Below are 19,645 nucleotides of genomic sequence, written 5' to 3' on the forward strand. Positions count from 1 at the left end.
GTTTGGACCTGGCTTCAGTGCTTGCTAGTTTTCTGTTGTTGGGCTGTATGTACCTCAATATTAATAGCTCCCTCATAAGTAAAATAATAAAAATCACCTCAATAGGTTTGTTATGAAGATTGAGTTAATCTGTGTAAAGTTCTTAGATTAACATGCAGCATATAATGAGTTTTATAAATGTTAGCTCTGATGTTGATAGTGATACAGATGATAATGATGATGCTTATCCACAAGATGGGAACAATGACTGTTGTCAGGTTTAAGTGAGACACTGAATGTGAAAGCCCATAATATACCACCTGATTCGTGGTTTTTCCTGGGCAAAGGGTTATTGCAATACTTGAAAAATACAAAAATATATAAAGTAGGAAGCTAAAGAGCCCATAATCTCATAACCCAAATATCTGCTGTTAAATTTTAATAGTTATATGCAGACACACCTACCTAATTATAAGTCAAACTCACAGTTTAAATGTTATATGAAAAAAATTATGATGTTTGTTTACATAAAACTTATAAAAATTTCTTCTATACAATGAATCGTTTCTTAAAACACCATTTTTAGGGGTTGCATTTTATTCTATAGTATGGATCTATATATATCGTACTTTATTTAACCACAGAGTTAATATTGGATATTTGTTCTCCCCACCACACATGATATTTCACTATATCAATATATTGCTGCAGTGCACATATTTGTTCATGATTGTGTGTCTGCATCTGTTTCTTTAGGTTAGATTCTTAGATGTATAATTGTAGGGTAAAAAGAAATGAATGCTCTTATAGCAGCTGATATAATATGGTACATTGTGTTCCACAAAGGATGGAGCAGTTTGCACTTTCACAAGAAGTGTATGATACCATTTTAAATGATCCCATTAGTGAAGATTTCTAAAATAAAATATAATTCAGAACAATAGGTTCATTATGCAGAAAAATCTATCATGTAGTATGTCTGGAGATGTTCTTCTTGTTAATTAAATTTTCTGGTTAATAGAGAATTACCAAATACACCAGACATAAATTATTAAGTTTAAAATAATTAGAAGGGGCTTTGCTGGGTTTTTCAGCCACCATTATAAATATTATAGATTTCTGTTTGTGGCAGAGTGTATCAGAGTGCCTGTTAATAAGAAAGCTTTTCTTCTGACAGAATGTAAGTAAGATTTGCCAGACTTTTGGTGAGGAAGGGGAGGTGAGGTCTAAAATGGACTGCATGTACTCTGGGCCAGCCAGTCCTACTGGGCCATTTCAGTACATCTCCACAAAAGCCCTGTGAAGGGTATGATCGGACCCATTCTACAGATGTTGAATTGAGACTCAGAGACTTTCAGTAAATTTTGAAAGCCACACAGCTAATAAAAGGTATAATGGGTATCAAATTCAGTCTTGCTGGTTCCAAATTCCCTCTTCTTTCATTCCACTGAGTTGCCTCCCAGGGGAACATTTCTGCAGAGGAATCATTCATTATGTGGCCAGATGCTACTCTGAGGAGGTCTTATTAGTCCCAAGCAGTGGGGAGAGGGAATGGCAATGGCATCCTGAGGATGGAATTGGAGTTGGAGTCTGGCCAGGCTTGAGAGAGTTCACAGCCACCACCTACTAGAAGGAGAGGCACATGCTGGTGTCGTGGTCTGAGCAGGTCCCCATCCTTTCATGTTATAAGCCGAGACTTGAACAAAATACTGTTGGCCCTGCAAAGTATCGAAATAGAGAGAATGATGCATTGGGAATTTTATTTAGTCAGTTTTACCCTAGAAGCTTTATTCTGTGTCTGATGAACTTGTTCATCCCACTGCCCATACTTTAGCCTTCTAGCTTTTCTTAACTATTATGTTTTTACATGATACTAAACATATTTGGGGTGCCCTCTTAGTTTCTTTGTGCTTTCTTTTTTCAAAATTGGAATATCATGGTTGCTTTTCCTGACCTTCCCCAAACCATTATACGCCAATTTTTAAGTCATAGTTCTGTAAGGTTTACCAAAACCTGCAATTTCTCACTCTCACCTCTTTTTCCTTATTTTCTCCTCCCCAGTGGCAACTACTATCACCTTTTTCTAGCTGATCAACTTGCTTTACAAGATCGACAAGTTGTAATGAACATCTTTTCAGATTAATAATTAAAGATCTGCTTCATTCTTTTAGTAGTTGTATAGTACTTCACTTTGGGTAAACACAGTCATTCATTTAACCGATCCCTCATTAGTGGACATTTAGATTGTTTCCACATTTTATGCTAAATAAAGAATGCTGCCATAGATATCCTTTTCTCAGTTATTCAGACATTTTAAAAATTAATTCTTTGATGCTACTTCAGTTTTAAAACCATTATTAAAACAATGGTTTATATGCTTTAATGTTTTATGACATTAAGAATTAAGGATTTGTGGCTGTATGGAGGCTCCTCAAAAACATAATAGAACTGCCATATGATCCAGCAATTCCACTTCTGGGTATTTATCCAAAGAAAACAAAACACCAATTTGAAAAGATATATGCACCCCAATGTTCATAGCAGCATAATTTACAATAACCAAGGTATGGAAACAAACTAAGTGTCCATTAACAGATGAATGGATAAAGATGTGATTACACACACACACACACACACACACACACACACACACACAATGGATTATTACTCAGCCATAAAAAAGAGTGAAATTTTGCCACTTGCAACAACATGGGTGGGCCTGGAGGGTTATTATGCTTAATGAAATAAGTCAGACAAAGACAAATACTGTATGATGTCACTTATATGTGGAGTCTGAAAAGTAAAACAAACTAGGGAATGTAACAAAAAAGAAACAGACTCACGGATGTAGAGAACAAAGTAGTGGTTACCAGAGGGGAGGGGCAAGATAGCAGAAGAGAATTAAGAGGTACAAACCACCAGGTAAAAAATAAATAAGATACAAGGATATAATGTATAATACAGGGAATATAGCCAATATTTTCTAATAACTTTAAATGGAGTATAATCTATAAAAATATTGGATTACTACATTCTACACCCAAGACTAATATAACATTATAAATAAACTATACTTCAATTAAAAAAAGAATTAAGGAGTTGTTTTTTGTTTGCTTATAATATTTTTAAATGTTTTATGCTTTTATATTTTTGCTTTGAGGAATTTTTTTTTCTGATGAACCCAAAGGGGTATTTTAGAAGTCAGCACTTGTTAAAGCATTGCTTGCAAAATTTGTAAAGTGGTGTTTGAAGTTAAAAAAATATAGCAATCGTTGTAGAGCCTTTGCTAGGGATTTAATAGTAATGGCCTTACCATATTATAAACTTGATTTTTATAACATTAAAAATGGGTTGCTAGGTACCTCAAGGATATGGAGATTCTGTGAAGTGTAAATCTACTTCTAGGCTTTTATGTGATTAGGATAGTATCTGTGTTGCTCTCATTGGATGACGAACTGGAAAAACTTAATCCCTGTAAAAAATTAGTTCAAATATTAGAGAAACTCTCTATGGAGAGTTTTCCATTTTTATCACCATATCACTTTTTCTTTTAAGCAGCGGAAATTCCCTCGGGTTCTCTCTGCCCCTCTTCCATCATGTGAGCTATAGGGTTGGGAATCAGATGACAGTAGCATCTCTAGGGGCCACCCATTCAGGGGTTTGTTTATTCCGCTAATCCACTGTTTTGGCCCCTGGTGTAGATGTGTAAGTAAGACTAAAATTTAAGATTCTGTGATGGGGCCCCAACCACCAAGAATTCTATTAGAATAAGCTGGTTCAAACTTGAAGAGGTGCAACCTAACACAGATTTTTAATTCTGGGCTTCAGGATTATGCTTTACAGATAACTGTTTTAATTGACTAACCTTTTAGAAAAACAACAAGAAAATTCTCCTTCTACCTCTCACATATGAAGGTCCTAAGATATTAATTATTTGAGTTGGATAAAAAAGTACAGGTTTAATTTAAGTTTACTTAAAACCTTTTTCAGTTAAAAAGATTTTGATGATCCAGTTTTGTTGCATTTAATTGTTTGAGGAAATATAGGGTTTGTTCCAATCTGGACTGATTTGTTAGGTGTTTTTATTTTCTGCATTTCATATGCTTATATGGTTTATAGTTCTATAAATAATTAACATTTAAGTTTAGATTGGTTAAACAGATAAGCACAGTCTGTTCCAGTTTTTCATTCACAGTTTAAATTGGTTCAGGTTACTGAGAAATGTAGTGCCACCATATATAGTTTCTTTTTTGTGAAAGCACATTTGGGCAGATTTTTTTTTTTTTTAATCAAGGGAAAAGGGTTTCTCTCAGGAAATTGTGTGACTCCAATTGATGACTGATCTCAACTGAGGCTGTGGGGATGAGGGTTAGATGAAGCTATTATTTTTACCATCAGACAGGGAGTCAAAATTGGATCTCATAGAGCCTTTGATCCCTCCCCAAAGATTAGACTGTGATCCAGAAAGCAGCAGCTTTCAAGGCTTGCATGAGGCCAGTCTTTTTCTGATCTCTGTAGAACATGGCAGCTTACAAAGTGGTTCATGCTGTCTGCTCACTCCTTTGTGGGGTTCAGATTATGGATACCAGACATATCACGCTTAACGAGTGGCAGTTGTTGCCAGGGGACTGGGCGTTGGCTGTTGCTTCCAAAGTAGGCACTTGCTATGAATATCCCAGCACAAACATCAGGGGTAGGGGAATGGGAAGTCTAACAGGAGGATTTGGTATTTACCGTTGTAAGTCCTGTGATTGTGCATCTCAGGGTCTGCAGGTTTTCCATGATGATTTCTCCAGCCAAAGAACAAAAGTCTTTAGACATGCTCCATTCCACTGGATGGGAAGGGGAGGGGGGAAGAGGGGGAGGGAGGGAGGGAAAGAGAAAAAGAAAGAAAGAGAGAGAATAGTCATCTACCAAGAAGCATCATAGAAACTCTAGCATATAATCTCTCTCAAAAACAGTAAGTTTACCCTCTTTTCCCTATATTGGCACATCTAACAATTCTCCTCGGCATAAGTCAGTTTCCAAGTACACCATTATGTTTTAAAACAAAGGCGGGGAAAAAAGTAATCATTCAACAGTGAATAATATACCTTAATGTGTATGTATGTATATATGTATATAGACACACATGCGCAGGCACCTTATATATAAAAGTTCATTGTATGTAGAAGATAAGTTATTTACTTCGTGTGAGAAGTGAAGGGCTCATTAGGATATTACCTTCTGTTTGTTCCCCACATCTGGTTTCTGTTTCACCATTTTGCTGAGAGTGCTACTTCAAGCTCCCAGGGGCATTCTCATCCCAAGTGAAGAAGCCTCCTTTCATTTCCTTCCACATAATTTGACTCCTTTTCCTTCTGGAATCACCCTCTTCCTTTAGTGTGTCGTATGCTGCTCCCTTGGCTTTCATTCTCCTCCCTGATATTGTCTTCCAGGATTTTTCATTAGGCTTCTTTTCAGCTGGAGAATTTGGGATTTGTGGCTGATCTCTTTGGTGCTCCCCACACACCTGATGTCCCCAAAGTGGGTGTTCATTCACAGTTAAATCTTAACACCCAAATTGTCACACCCCATTTTACTGTGAGACATGGTCTTTCATAACATTTTCCACTGGTTGTAAAAACCGTGGTCAGGAGAGAGAAATTGTACATCATCAGTAAAAAGTGTCTTAAGTGACCGTTTACACACGGCAGGATTTGAGGCAATCCTAAATGAAGCAGGAGCTTCAGTCACATGGAAGACAAGGCCTGCATATTTCTAAACCTCATGATGACAAGCTATAGGCCTTAAGATTTAAATTATATTCTCTATGACACTTAAATACTTCAAAATTAAGCCAAACCATCTCTAAATCCCGCTGTTCCCCTAGAGTCACACAATCCCTCTGTTCAGAGTTGCTGGCCCTGCATCCTCTGCTTCTCTTCATTATGCTCCTGGGAATCTAGCTTGCTATCCTCACTCTCTTGAAATTGCTCTCCTAAAATTCCTAGTGCTTTGATCATCCACAACAGCCTCTTCTTGGGAAATCCTGCCCCTTTGGCCTCCCCCGTTTTTTGCAACCTTCTTTCCCCTTGGTTTCGGTTGCACCCTGTCTTCTGCTTCTTCTACCTCCTGATTCCCTCTTTTCAGGCTCTCCCTGGTTCCTCCCTTTCTTTGTCCTTTGATGTGTTGTTCCTTGAGGGTTGGGCTCCTTTTTCATTCCACATGCTTGTCCCAGGTAGTGACCTTATCCACTTTTATGGCTCCAACAATGACTCTTGAAACTGTAATTCTAGGTTTAGCTTCTCTCTGGAGCTCTGACTTCTTTCTGTAAATTTCCACCTGAGTGTCCCCACTCCACTTGAGTGCAAGTACTCCATTAAGTACTTTTCCTTACTGAAATATGTTTCTCCTCTGTTTTTCTTAATTTTAGCTCATTTAGCACTGCCACACATCCAGTCAACCAACCCCAAAACTCAGTGCATCCTGCCTCTTCTTTTTCCCCAATTCCTCACAACCAGTTGATTACTAAACCCGGTAGGTTCTATTTTTAAATGTCTCCCATAAATTTCCCTCTCCCCCTCACACTGAAGCTATTCTAGAGCAGACCCTTATAATCATGAGCATCAACTCTGCAATTGATTTTTTGTAGGCCTAATTGATAAACTCTAATTGATTTTTCTGTTTATCTCCTTATCCTTATATACAATCTTCTTACTATAGCCCGAATTATAGTTTTAAAATGCAGATCTAATTGTTTAGTTTCTCCTCATAAAATCTTTTCATAGTGTCCAGTTGATTTCCAAAGTAAAGTGAAACCCTACCAAGGCATTCAAAGACCTTCATAATCTAGTCCCAGCCTTACTCTACTATCCGTATGTCCTGCCATTTCCCAAAGCAGAGTCCTTGTTACCTATTTATTATTCTGTGCATTTTTATGCCTCTGTCTTGTGTTCATCTTCCAACCTTTGCTTGTCAAAGCCCTACTAATGCTCTAAATTCCTCAGGAATAATTGATTAAATACATCTTTTCTGTGTTCCCAAAGTCCTTAATTTATATAAAAACAAGATTTATTACACATATATTATGCTTCTTTTTCTTGTTAGATTGTGAGAAATTTGAGGATAAGGAAAGTGTTAGTCATTTTTTCCCTCTCTAGATCCACACTTGGATCTGTGTGCTTGGTGCATAGAAAATGCTTACTAAATATTGTACAAATAAATACCTACATATTTGTTTTATTCTATGCATATACATATGTACACACACACATCCAGAATAGACTGCTTTTCCAACATGGAGATATTTTTCTTCCATGTGAATCTTCTCCTTCTCCAGACTCTTGTCCTTTGAAGCCCTTAGGCATATTGTAAAATCTAATTAGAATCAAATGATTAAGGTTGTATGTTTATTCCCAAATCAAGCCTATACCTTATTATAAATACATATTCTAAAACATATATATGTATGTATTTTAATATATGTGTTATATATATATAGGTATGTATGTATAATTTTTTTCCCCAGATGTTTAATTATGCCTATGAGCTACTAGCTCTTGAAAAAGCCAAGTTTCTTAAGGTCAAATTAGAGAGGGTTTGTAATCAGAGAATAGTGTTGCATATTATTTTAAGCTAAAGAAAAAAGAGCTGTCATTGAGGGAATTATCACAAACAAAATGAAAATTAGTAGCACATGTGCAAGGACATCTAGAAAGAACAAAGAATATAGGAAAATTCTAGAAACAAAAATATCTTTGGTTGCCATTGAAACATGCGTGGTTCACTGATGTGGTGAAGCCCCAAGCCCAAGACTGAGGATCAAGAGCTTCTGATTTCAGGCTAAGGATTCAGGGTAACATCCCAAAAGAAGAGCTAGGGATTAGTGGGAACAAGACCAGATTATTTGAGAAATGATTAAAGAAAAGTTGCTCAAAAATGCAATCTTTAAAATTTCTGAAGAAACAACAATTTATTTTTGAATGAAAGCTGTCATGTTCTATTTTTTTTTTTTTTTTTTTTTTTTTTTTGCGGTACGTGGGCCTCTCACTGCTGTGACCTCTCCCGTTGCGGAGCACAGGCTCCGGACGCGCAGGCTCAGCGGCCATGGCTCACGGGCCCAGCCGCTCTGTGGCATGCGGGATCCTCTCAGACCGGGGCACGAACCCGTGTTCCCTGCATCGGCAGGCGGACTCTCAACCACTGCGCCACCAGGGAAGCCCCTGTCATGTTCTATTGGAATAGTTCTATAAAGCATGTTTCAGGTGGAAAAGAGGGCCTGGCTTCTTGAAAAACAAAAACAATAAAAAAAAAAAAACAAATAGAAGCAGGTTTGTAGGGAGGTGTGTTCTTCCTTAGGAGTTAATAGAAAGTTTTAAGCATTTAAGTCTAATTAGATCTTATAATATGTCGAGGTTTCAAAGGGGGAAGGGTCTAGAGAAAGAGAAGATCTACATGGAAGGAAAAAAATTCTCCATGTTGGAATGGCCAATCTATTCTGGGGCAACCTATATAGTTTTTTCCCCTCTGTGTACTTCCTTGGGTCGATGGACTCGACATAAAGAAAGGAGCTTCTGCTCACTTCTGGAAATAGAATGAGCCGGAATCACTTTGAGAGCCAACTGGGAATTCTAAGAAGGCAACTTAGCATGGTCTCTCTGGAAAGTTATGTGTAGGTAGTTTAAAGACTTAATATTAAAGCCATGAGAAAAATCACTTATAAGTCTGCTCTAAATCCCTGAAGGGTTGGAGCCATGTATATGAAGTTTAAAACTATATAAGACCTACAGTTTTAAGATTAAGATCAGGGCAACTGTTTCTACTTAGGTCTGGGAAATAGAAGCAGGGTTCTATCATGCAGTGGCTCATAGCAGTTGAACATTAGTAAGAAAGGTACCAGACAAAACCTAGGTGTTAGTATTTCTTAAACTTTGGCTCTGGCTCAAACTGTGATTCACTATATTTGTATGAAATAGCTATGAATATTTTAAGTGTGAAGTTCTGTTATTTTCACAAATATTTCATTTTTATCTAAGCTTTAGAAATGTAGAGCAGTTGGGCAAGAAAGTTTCTTCCTGAACCATCACCATTTTCCTAATGGCAGCTATATAAACCATAGACCAAGCTTAAGAAGAAAAAGAGCTCCAGAAGGTTTCCCCTCGTCATTTGAAGTCTATAATGTGAGGAGGAATGTACCCGAATCAGTGAGAAGAGTAGAAAATTCATAACTGGAAGTGTTAGGGTGCACAAGCAGAGAGCTTAGTCAAAGTGCAGGTAAATTTCAAGCCTCATGGTGTGGACTGTGTGATTCACAAACCCTGAAGAGTTATAACACTCTTCAGGCCAGCTTTTTGAGAGGTGAAGACTATGCAAAAGTAAAGGCATAAAGGGATAACATTGCAGCAATGTCTAATTTCTATTCAGTTGATTAAAAAAAAAAATCTAAAACCTGCTATTGTCCAGGTTCTCCCTCGAATCTCAAATGCCTCAAAGTCTAGAGTTGTTTTATCGTCTTCACACACCAGGAGGACAGACTGTAAAAGTTATCCTCTTGCCTCCCGCCCAGGCCCTACCCAAGCTTTCCACTTGAGCCTCACTGGTCACTCGACCTCAGACCTGTTGCTTATGCTGTTTTCTCTTTTCATATGCTCTCCTTCCTCAAAGTCGTCCCCCACTTCTTTCAAACCCCTGATTCAAGGAGCCTTCCTTTCCATAGCTTTTCTTGGCGTTCCAAGGGAAGCTCCTTTGCCAGCTTTCCCATAGTAATTTTAATATGTCTCTTACATTGCACTTGCTTTATTGTTTTGTATGTAAGAGATCTGTCTCCTCTTTAGTCTATAAGCTCTTTGAGAGCATGAACCAAATTGTATTAATACCCGTTTCCAAAGCATCTATCACAGCACCTAGCACAGTATAGGTGGCTCAGTTTATGTTGCGTGAATTGAGTACTTGATTCATGACTTTGGAATGCTTGAAGACTAAGGTAGACAGAAATCTGATGCTGGTACTCAAAGAATAAGAAAACAGTGTTAGAAAAAATACAGTCAAAAGAGAACGGAAGTTGCTTGAGCTGCCCAGTAAGTAGTTAAGATGGAGATTAATTCCTGGCTTCCAGATTCCCAGCATCCCAGACTCCTCACTTGTCCGTACTGCCTCTAAGGACCCAAAAAATAAAAGTTTATTTCCTGTTCCCTATCAGCACTTCTGTGGAACCAAAACAGCATTTTTACTGGCCACACTCACCCCGGCGCCTTAGCTAATGAATGGAATTTGGCTCGACTGCCCAGCCCAGCACCAGAGCATTATGAAATCTTCCCCTGATCCATCTTAATTGTGCAGTTTCTAACCTTTCAGGCCAACCATAGCACAAGAAGAAGAAAAAGGGAGAGAGGGATGTGCCGAGAAACCCAGAAAAAGATCAAATACAGTCATTCCTAGAGATGAGAAGATGTGTCTTGCTGAAGCACGAACCCACTCAACACTTGTGGGTTTTAAATTGGGAAATGACGTGTGAAAACTCTGGATCTGGGAATTCTGTTTAGCTCTGGCAAAATACGAGGTTGGAGCCGCTTGCATTTTTTATTTTAAATTCCCTTGGTAGTTCTAGGAGTAGGGGCATGCATTACTTTCAAACAAGAATCTTTATTGTTTGCATAGCACACAGTCTTCCAGTTAATTAGAAAAACATTTTTTTTCCCAAATTAAATTTCCCTAGAAAAACAATGATTTAAATTAAGGGCAAAAGGCTTTTTTTTTTTTTTTTTGGACACTAGTAAATCCTTCCTGCACCTACTACTTCTAGAAGATTAAAAGCACAGTTGGAATTGGAAGGCTATATTCATTTATTTATTGTCAGATTCTGCCATCTACAAAAGTAATATGCCCCTACCTATGCACATTGTGTATTGTCTTAGTTTTGCCTGCCATACTACAGAGCTACCTACAGATACAGACATGATGCAGAGATTCTAAATGTTCAGGTTTTTGAAAAGTACATAATACTACAAGTAACAACAAAAAAGTCAGCTTCACAGTCTGATCTATTTGCTTCTTTATTTATCTCCTAATGGCTCTCCTGTTATGGCTGAATTTATTCTTTCTCTTGATTGTCTTTGCTTTCTAAATAAACGATACTATAATTTTTGTGATTCTTACTACTGCTGAGAGTTCTTTCTCTTTTTCCAAGCTTGGCATGAAGTGTTTGTTGAAAGAATACCAGTCTTCTAGAGACCCAGCTGCTGCCAGCCTCATGTCTTCATTGAGATTCACGGAGCTTCACCTTTGTACTTTTTTGGTCTCTTAACCAGGGGTGACTTTAAACAAAAATTCCTTCAGTAATTTCTGCAATTTGGGGATGAGAAAGTCTGAATGATCTGCACTAGTGGAGTTATCGGAAGTGTAAGTAATCCCCAAGCCCCAGATCATATAGAAAACACTTTTTTCTTTGCGTTTATCACCTACTGGTTTTCCTAGAACATTAAATTAGGAGTTGGGAAGGTCTCAGATTTATCACAAAGTACAAAGTGCAAAATTCCCTCATCATGTCACATCTAAGATTAGGTGGCATAATAGGGCAGCTTTTAGAGGCAGCACAAAGTGGGAGAAGGAGAAAGCCAGAGATTGGCTCCATCCACATTTAGATGGGATAAATCCTAGCGGGTGCTGGAGTTGACCCATATGGCTCGCAAGAGCTGATTGTTAAAATTTTAGGAATTTTGCCAGCTGGTTGTTAAACACAGCCATCATTAAAAATTAGATTGTATAAACTTAAAGTTAAATAAGTTATGTTAAAGAAAAAGACAGTAAATACTCAAAACTCATGACTCCCTAATTTACTTAATTTTACTAGTAATTATGCTCTTGAGATTATTGATACCTATTTTATCTGTAGGGTGGAAATAGCATATAATGATGTACTACTGCACTTATCTTCCCAATCTGTTTAGTGACATCACATTGGTAGCTTGAAATTGGCCATGGTGGGAATATTTGCAGCATAGCAATGAGCAAATGCTATAAAACCAAGGCTTGATTTTTTATTTTGTGGACTATCTAAACCAGGAATTGGCAAACTGTAATTCCAAAAGCCAATTCTGACCCAAGGTCTGGCTTTTACATTTTTAAAGGATTGTAAAAGCGCATGCACATGCACACACGCACACGAAGAATATGTGACAGAGACCATATGTAGTCCACAAAGCCTAATGTATTTACTCTCTGGCCCTTTGCAGGAGAAATTTGTTGACCACTGGTCTAGACTTAAGAAAGTGATGGAGAAAATGTTAATAATTCAGATTAAAGTTAGAAGTTTCTGTGGCTGTTACATTGCGAGTAGCACAACACAACTGAGGAAATATTCTTCCAGTACTCGAAAACTGTAACTTGATTCCACAAAGAATGTCATTGATGAGTCAAGTTATAAGTCTGTATTGTTTCATTTTTGTTTTAATTCCTTAAAGTAAATGAAAATATCAACAAACATTTACATGGTAACTACACTCATTGCATGAAAATAAACAAAAGCATTTTGGGAGAATTGATAGGCTATGAGGAATTTATAAAAAAGTGTATGGTATATGTTATTATTATTTGTAAATTGTGTGCTACATATCCTTTCTATTAGTAGAATTTATAGAAGACTTGTGTGTGTGTGTGTGTGTGTATGTGTGTGTACTTTTTTCCCCCAGAGATCCAGTTGTTCAACATTTACCATCATGCCATTGGATAAATGCTAGGTGGTTGCTCATATAGACTCAGGGTGGATGTATCCTGACTAGCAGGTTATAGTGTCCAAGGGGAGCAGATTTCTCAGGTATAACTTAGGTAACATTCTGTTACCAGGAGATGAACATGAGGTGCATAAGCCCCTTTAGGAGGCAGGAGTGGCACAGTGAGGGAATCTGGGGCAAAAGTTCATTTACTAAGCAGTCACCATCTGAGAGGTCTGTTCAGTGGCCAAGAGCCAGGCACTGGGCAGTACAGGTGCTCAGACTCCCTGCATCAGTTCTTCTTGCCCAAGCCAGGGCTGGCCTTGAAATTGGCACAGCATACAGCCTGTAGGGCAGGCATCTGTGGACTTGACTGTAACAAGGATGGCAGAGTCAGGGGCTGGCCAACAGAAACCTAACATCCAGTAGGCTTGGCAAACATCCCAGTCCACTGCTTCTGATGGCCCGAAAGAGCGCCATGCCTAAACAGAACTGTCTGGGCTTCCTTATTATTTTATTCTTTATTAGATTTTATTATTACACATTATTATTATATTTTATTTCATGATTATCTGGGTTTTATGAATGGGCACTTTTAAGACACTGTGGACTGAAAATATGAACATCGGTTATTAATTCAGACAAACCTCCCACTTTTCCTTTTTCTTTGGAACACTGCCATATCTTTGAGTTATAAGATGTCCACGTAAATTTTCACTTGTTTTAGATTACTTTTTAAGAGAAACTGTCCAGATAATTTTTGTTCATTAAAGAAGTATAAGCTTTTAAAAGGCTGCAGTGGATAAAGTGGAACAATTGCAGGGACTCAAAACCAAGTGACAATTAGCGATCTGGAGGCTGGGACTGCCGCCCCACACTCCTTCTCTGAGAATAGGCAGCATCTGAAATCTGTTCCATGGGGTAAGAGCTGCTCTGGGAAGCTTCTGGGATGCTGAGATTTTTTGTTTTTGTTTTGTTTCCAGCAGCGTGATGCCCTTTTGTCTGCAGGGAGAGAACTCTGACGAGCTATTTTACTTTCTAAAGGATACAAAGTAGGGAAGTGCAGGATCTGTCTGATTTACACGCACAAGGTCCAAGATACGTGATCAATTCGCAGCTTTCTGAATCCTGTTGAATCCTCGTGGAATTAAAATAACCAGCCACAGGGGCAAAAGCAAAAACATTCCAACTTTTTTGCCAGATGACAACTTTCATTCAGAGAAAGTGACTCCACTTGGCTTTGGGGATGGGGGTCATGTTCCTACCCATTTAAAAAAAGTATTGAGGTGACATTGGTTTACAACATTATATAGGTTTCATGTGTATAACATTATATTTCTACCTCTGTACACACTACAGTGTGCTCACCACCAAAAATTTAGTTTCCATCGGTCATCATACAGTTGACTCCTTTACCTGTTTCACTCTCCCCCACTCCCCCCACTTCCCCCCTGCTTCCTTTTGGGTAACCACTATTCTCTTCTCCATATCTATGCATTTGTTTTTATTTAGTTTGTCTTGTTCATTTATTTAAAATTTTTTATAGTCCACATATGAGTGAAATCATACAATATTTGTCTTTCTCCATCTGACTTATTTCACTTAGCATAATACCCTCAAAGTCCATCCATGTTGTTGCAAATGGCAAGATTTCATCTTTTCTTATGGCTGAGTAGTATTCCATTGTGTGTGTGTGTGTGTGTGTGTGTGTGTGTGTGTGTGTGTGTGTGTATACCACATCTTCATTCATTCATCCATGAAGGACTTACGTGGGCACTTACGCTTGTTTCCAAATCTTAGCTGTTGTAAATTTACTACACCCACTTTTAACATCCCATTTTCCTCTTTATAACCTTAACTAATTAAACTCCTTAAGGAAAGGACTCATGCCATATTGATTTTTGGACACCCACCCCACTCTCTTGTAGAAGTATGGAGTATAGTCTCAAATAGAGTGGGTTTGACTTGAGTCAAATTGAATGGGTTTATATGTGGACATTGATGAGTGAGGGACAGTGCTCAGAGTTCTATTTTGCTCCCTTGATCTACAAAATAAGGACTTCTTTGCTGGGCATTTAACCTAATTTCTGAGGCTTGTTTTGCACTACTCCCTGCATTTGCCCTGTGTTCCAGGAAAAGAGAACTAACACTTAATGAAAATCGACCAGGTTCTTTCACAGATAATTTTGTCATTTTTTTTTCTCACACTATTCCTGCAAGATAGGCTAAGTCATTCATTCAGCAATTCTACCAATTTAACAAGTGGCAGAACTGGGAATTAAAGCCAGGTCTCTGTGAACCCCAAACTCACTTATAACTTCTTATTGAGCCTGGGATAAAATCCTCAATCTGTGTCCTGGCCTGCAAGGCCCTGGGTGACAGGGGCCTTCTCCATCTTCTAGCTTCAGACTGATTGCACCCACAAGTTCTCTTTCTCTCTCTGATTTTCAGATCCTCAAACATGTCAGGCTTCTTCTCCACACACACTGTTTATTTTGCGGGAAATGTTTTCTCCTTTCTGACTTTCGTAATTATCCCTCGTTTTCCCTCAGGAATCAGTATAAATGTCACTTCTGCACATAAGCCTTCTCTGATCCGAAGATAAAATTAACATCCCTGTTATGTATCTCAGAGATATAACACTGTCCCTTTATAGCCCAGTAACTACCTATTAGTGCAGTTATCGCTTCAATCTTACAAACTCTTTGAGGACAATTCCTATGAAGATATATTTCCTGATAGCTAGCATATGCCATAGCATATAGTAGGCCAATAAATATTTATTGAATTGATATTAGATTATTGTCCAGCTAGGTTGTGGGGATATGGAGAGGCAAGTGACATGGTCCCTGGCCTTAAGAAGCTTACACTTTAATACTATGGCCCATTTTTACAGATGAGGACAGGAGGTTCCGAGAGGTCAAGTCCATCTCAGACCAGAGTTCTTCCCTCATCACCATGCAAACTCTTAGGAAACAAGTGGTCTTTCCAGCCTGGTGCCTCTCCCATCTCCTCTTGTCAAAACCTACTTGAACGAAAGGCTCATGCTCCTCCAACCCCGGTCATTCTCCCTGATTCCCCAGAGTAATTTCATCTGTCATTTTTTTCTGACATTAATACTCTCTATTTTGTATTATAATGATTCATGCAATGTATTTTCAACTCTACCTGCACAGTATATTTCAAGTCTGTTTCCTTTTAATTTTTTTAAACTCCATCATTATCACCCTCATCCAAGCTACCATCATTGCATACTGGAACTCCTAGGGCAGTTTCAGAGCTGAACTAGAAGGTCTCTCTGTCTCTGTGCATACCCACTTCCCCTGCCCCCAGTCTACTGAAGCCAGAACAGGCTCTTCAAAACATAAATAATATCACAGTACCTTCCTTCATTGGAACCTTGTAAGTGCACTTCCAATAAAATCCAAACACCTTAACATAGTCTACAACAGGGGTTGGCAACCTGAGACCCTGTGGGCCAGATCCAGCCTACCACCTGTTTTTGTATAGCCTATGAGCTAAGAATGGTTTTTATACTGAAAAAACATCAAAATATATTGTAAGTTGTGAAAATTATATGAAATTCATATTTCAGTGTCCATAAATAGATTTTATTGGAACACAACCCCAGTCATTCTTTTATATATTGTCTCAATGGCAGATTTGAACAGTTGCAATAGAGACCATATGGCCTGCAAAGCCTAAAATATTTACTATCTGATCCTTTATATGTAGACCCCTAGTCTACAAGGAGTCGTGATCTGGCGCCTGCCGACTTCTTTGGAATCCCCTATCCTACTGTTCTACCCATTTTGCTTCATCTGCACTTTCTTTTTCTCTAACTTACTGAGTTATTTCTCCCAAGCTCATCTGCATCTCAGTCTAATACATCATCCTTCTTTACTTTTGGTACTTTATCATTATCTGAAATTGTCTTGTTTATTTAAATTTACTTGTTTATTCAAGGAATATGAGCTTCATGAGTTTGTCTGTTTTATCCCCCACTGTATCCCCAGGCCTCGAAGAGGATGTGCATTCAAAAAAACTGTGTTAAATGAGAATTTTCATCTTCCCCTTAGTTTTCTTCAGGGAAGACACTGGGTCTGACTCATTTTTGCATCCCCTACAGTGGCCAACATTGTGTCCTGTGTGGAGTAATAATAGTTCCAAAAATAGCTGTTAACTGAATAAAATGCCAGACATTTACTTCCTCTTCCTCCTGAGTCAAAGTGAGAAAACACTTGTTGTCAGCTGGACCCCAAGAAACAGTAAAATGTGTACAGCATCTTTTCCACCTTATATCTATACTGCTTTGTTTGAGGGCACATTTTAGTGAGGGGCCATGAATCCCAGCATATTCCTCACAGAACGTTAGCTATGGGTGCCTCAAGTGCCCCCAACAAAGGGTATTTCTAGTTGATGCTGAGTTAGGCTCAGTGTTTTCTGATAATGGGAAAGAACTATTGGCAAAAGGTGTGGTTGGCAGTTTTTCCTATGAAAATAGCTCCAGTTAGTTTTCAAAAGGTTATAGATTGCCTTTGAAAATATGGCAGGTGTAAAATGTTACAAAAAATAAAAGGTAAAAAGAAAATCCTGAATTAGTTAAAAACAGATAATGGGGGGCTTCCCTGGTGGCGCAGTGGTTGAGTCCACCAGCCGATGCAGGGGACACGGGTTCGTGCCCCGGTCCGGGAAGATCCCACATGCCGTGGAGCGGCTGGGCCCGTGAGCCATGGCCGCTGGGCCTGTGCGTCCGGAGCCTGTGCTCCGCAACGGGAGAGGCCACAACAGTGAGAGGCCCGTGTACCGCAAAAAAAAAAAAAAAAAAAAAAAAGAGGCTACTCACTTGTGGGAAGATGAAGCTCTCCAGATTTTGAAAAGTCTTTTATCTATTCTAAGATAACAAGGCAGGGCAGGAAAGTCAGTGGCGATATTTAAATCTTGATAGTAAGGTACTTGGCCCATCGGCAGTGAGAGAAAGAATTATGTGGACTTACTGGAGGGATATATACATACTCGGATTTCAATAAATAAACATAGTTGTGTTTATTGAATTTTGTATCTATTTGTCCAACACCAAGTTAATTGCTGGCATGTTTGGGATAAGAAATCAAATTCAACTTTCAGTTTAGTGCTGTTTGGCTGACTGACTTATCAGACTTTCAGTGTTGCCCTGTTAGGCACCAGATGATGTCAAGTGCTCAGGATGTGAATATGAATAAGCCTGATCCCAGCCCTCAAGACAATGGGGGACACAGACAAGTCAATATGAGGTTATAATGCAATAAGATAAGTGCTGTGATAGAGGCAGGCTTAGAGTGGGGGCACCGTCAACAGTCGGGGGAGAGGGTGATTAAGGATAACCTTCTGGACAAGCTGGATCTTGGCAGACTCTTGAAGGATGTGTAAGTCTGCCAAGGGAAGAGAATGGTTAAAGGCTCTCCAGGCAGAAGTTTGTGGGTGTGCAAAGGCACAGAATTGTGCTGTGGTCAGGGAGTGGCAGGGCGATTATGGGGAACAGAGGAGGTGAATGGGATGGGGGTATGGCCTTAGTCAGAGACGGGATTCCATAAAGTAATGTCAACGTTATTTTGAAGGCATTTTGGAGCTGTTGAAAGATTAAGCCATCGTATGATCAGATTTGCATTTTAGGAAGATCACTGTTATAGCTTGTGGGAGAAAAACTGGAGAGAGGCAAGGCTGTAGTCAGGGAGACCAGAAAGATACTACTAGTGCTGTGATCCATGTGCGATGGGGTACCCGCTCAGGGCTGGCATGATCTTTGCCCTTTGTGAGGAGGAGGAAAGTGCCTGACTTCTTGTTAGCCACCACGAGATACCTTTTCCTATTCACTGAGGCATTTGTGAGCCAAGTTTTTATGTAAACTCAAATATTTGGCATTTCAAGCTCTCATAGGAAACAGTGAATACTGGAGTTCAACTCCTTTTTTTTTTTTTTTTTTAAAAAACTAAGAGCTATTAGCAATGCTGTATACTTAAAAATTCCCAAATCAAATATCGTGGTCATATCAAAAACCATGCCGTCTCTCCAGGTGTATGTAACTGGTCTCAGCTTTACTCAAAGTTCAATTGCAAACAGTAATAAAAACATTGACATCTCTTTGCTCGTTCAGTACTTATGTAGTGGTCCCCATCTCATTTTTACACATGCAAAACCTCAAGACTTGGTTGAATTTGAGGTGAGCTGAAATCTCCTTTGACAGTGGGTTTTTGGGAGGATACTTTCATCCTTAAGTAGCTTTCAAAACAGCACTCAGATAGTGGCAAGAGATCAAAGAAATGCTTTGTTACCACAGGGGCTGCTGAAACTGTTATTTCCCCTGCAGAAGTTCTCCTTTGCGGAGAAGAAAGTAGATCAGACTTACTAGGGGCTCGAGAAAATACTCCTCTCTGCAAAAGCAGACCCAAGCCCAGTGAGATGTATATCTGTACTGTGGGTCCTCTGCAAAGAATCCAGGACAGAGAACTGGGGGAAGAAGTATCAAAAGAAGGGGAAACTGTGGCTGCTAAGTCTACTTCTCGCCATGGGAATAACAATTCACAGTTCTAAAACATTTTTAGATTGCAATACCTTCTTCCACATTTTTCTCATTTGATTTTCACAACCACCCTGTTATGCATTTTTCTCATTTTAGAAGTGAGGTCACAGGCTCTGCAAGACTGAGTACACGGTCCAAGGCCACACACTGGGAATGAATGGGAGGGTTAGATTTTGAACCTGTGTCTGGTCTCAAAATCCAGTGCCTCTTTCCCTCATAGTTAAGTGACACTTCAGCATGTACTGAGAGGTGAGGAAAACAGTAGCTGTAGAGAGGAAATCATAGAGCTACACAGGTTCGTGAGTTTTGATTTGGAGGAAGTCTGAGAAATGTTCCTTCTGAATCTTCAATTAGCCGTCAGATGAAGGTACAGCTCCATGGACCAGCCCTGTCCCACAATGAAGGGTAGGGTGTGTTA

General features: G+C 38.9%; 1 protein-coding gene across 1 annotated transcript in view; it reads right to left on the bottom strand.

Moving 5' to 3' along the window:
* Positions 1–19,645, bottom strand: part of ANKFN1 (ankyrin repeat and fibronectin type III domain containing 1) — a gene marked incomplete at its 3' end in the record, with an annotated part of 414,694 nt that overhangs the window by 66,348 nt on the left and 328,701 nt on the right. Inside the window, exons 8-9 of the mRNA XM_079725196.1 lie at positions 4,714–4,811; positions 1,607–1,697 (exon numbers count right to left, since the gene is read on the bottom strand). Coding sequence (XP_079581322.1) covers positions 1,607–1,697; positions 4,714–4,811 — 189 coding nt within the window. The remainder of the gene's footprint in view (positions 1–1,606; positions 1,698–4,713; positions 4,812–19,645) is intronic.

This window comes from Hyperoodon ampullatus (genome assembly GCF_949752795.1).
Source record: "Hyperoodon ampullatus genome assembly, chromosome: 19".
Lineage (NCBI taxonomy): Eukaryota > Metazoa > Chordata > Mammalia > Artiodactyla > Ziphiidae > Hyperoodon > Hyperoodon ampullatus.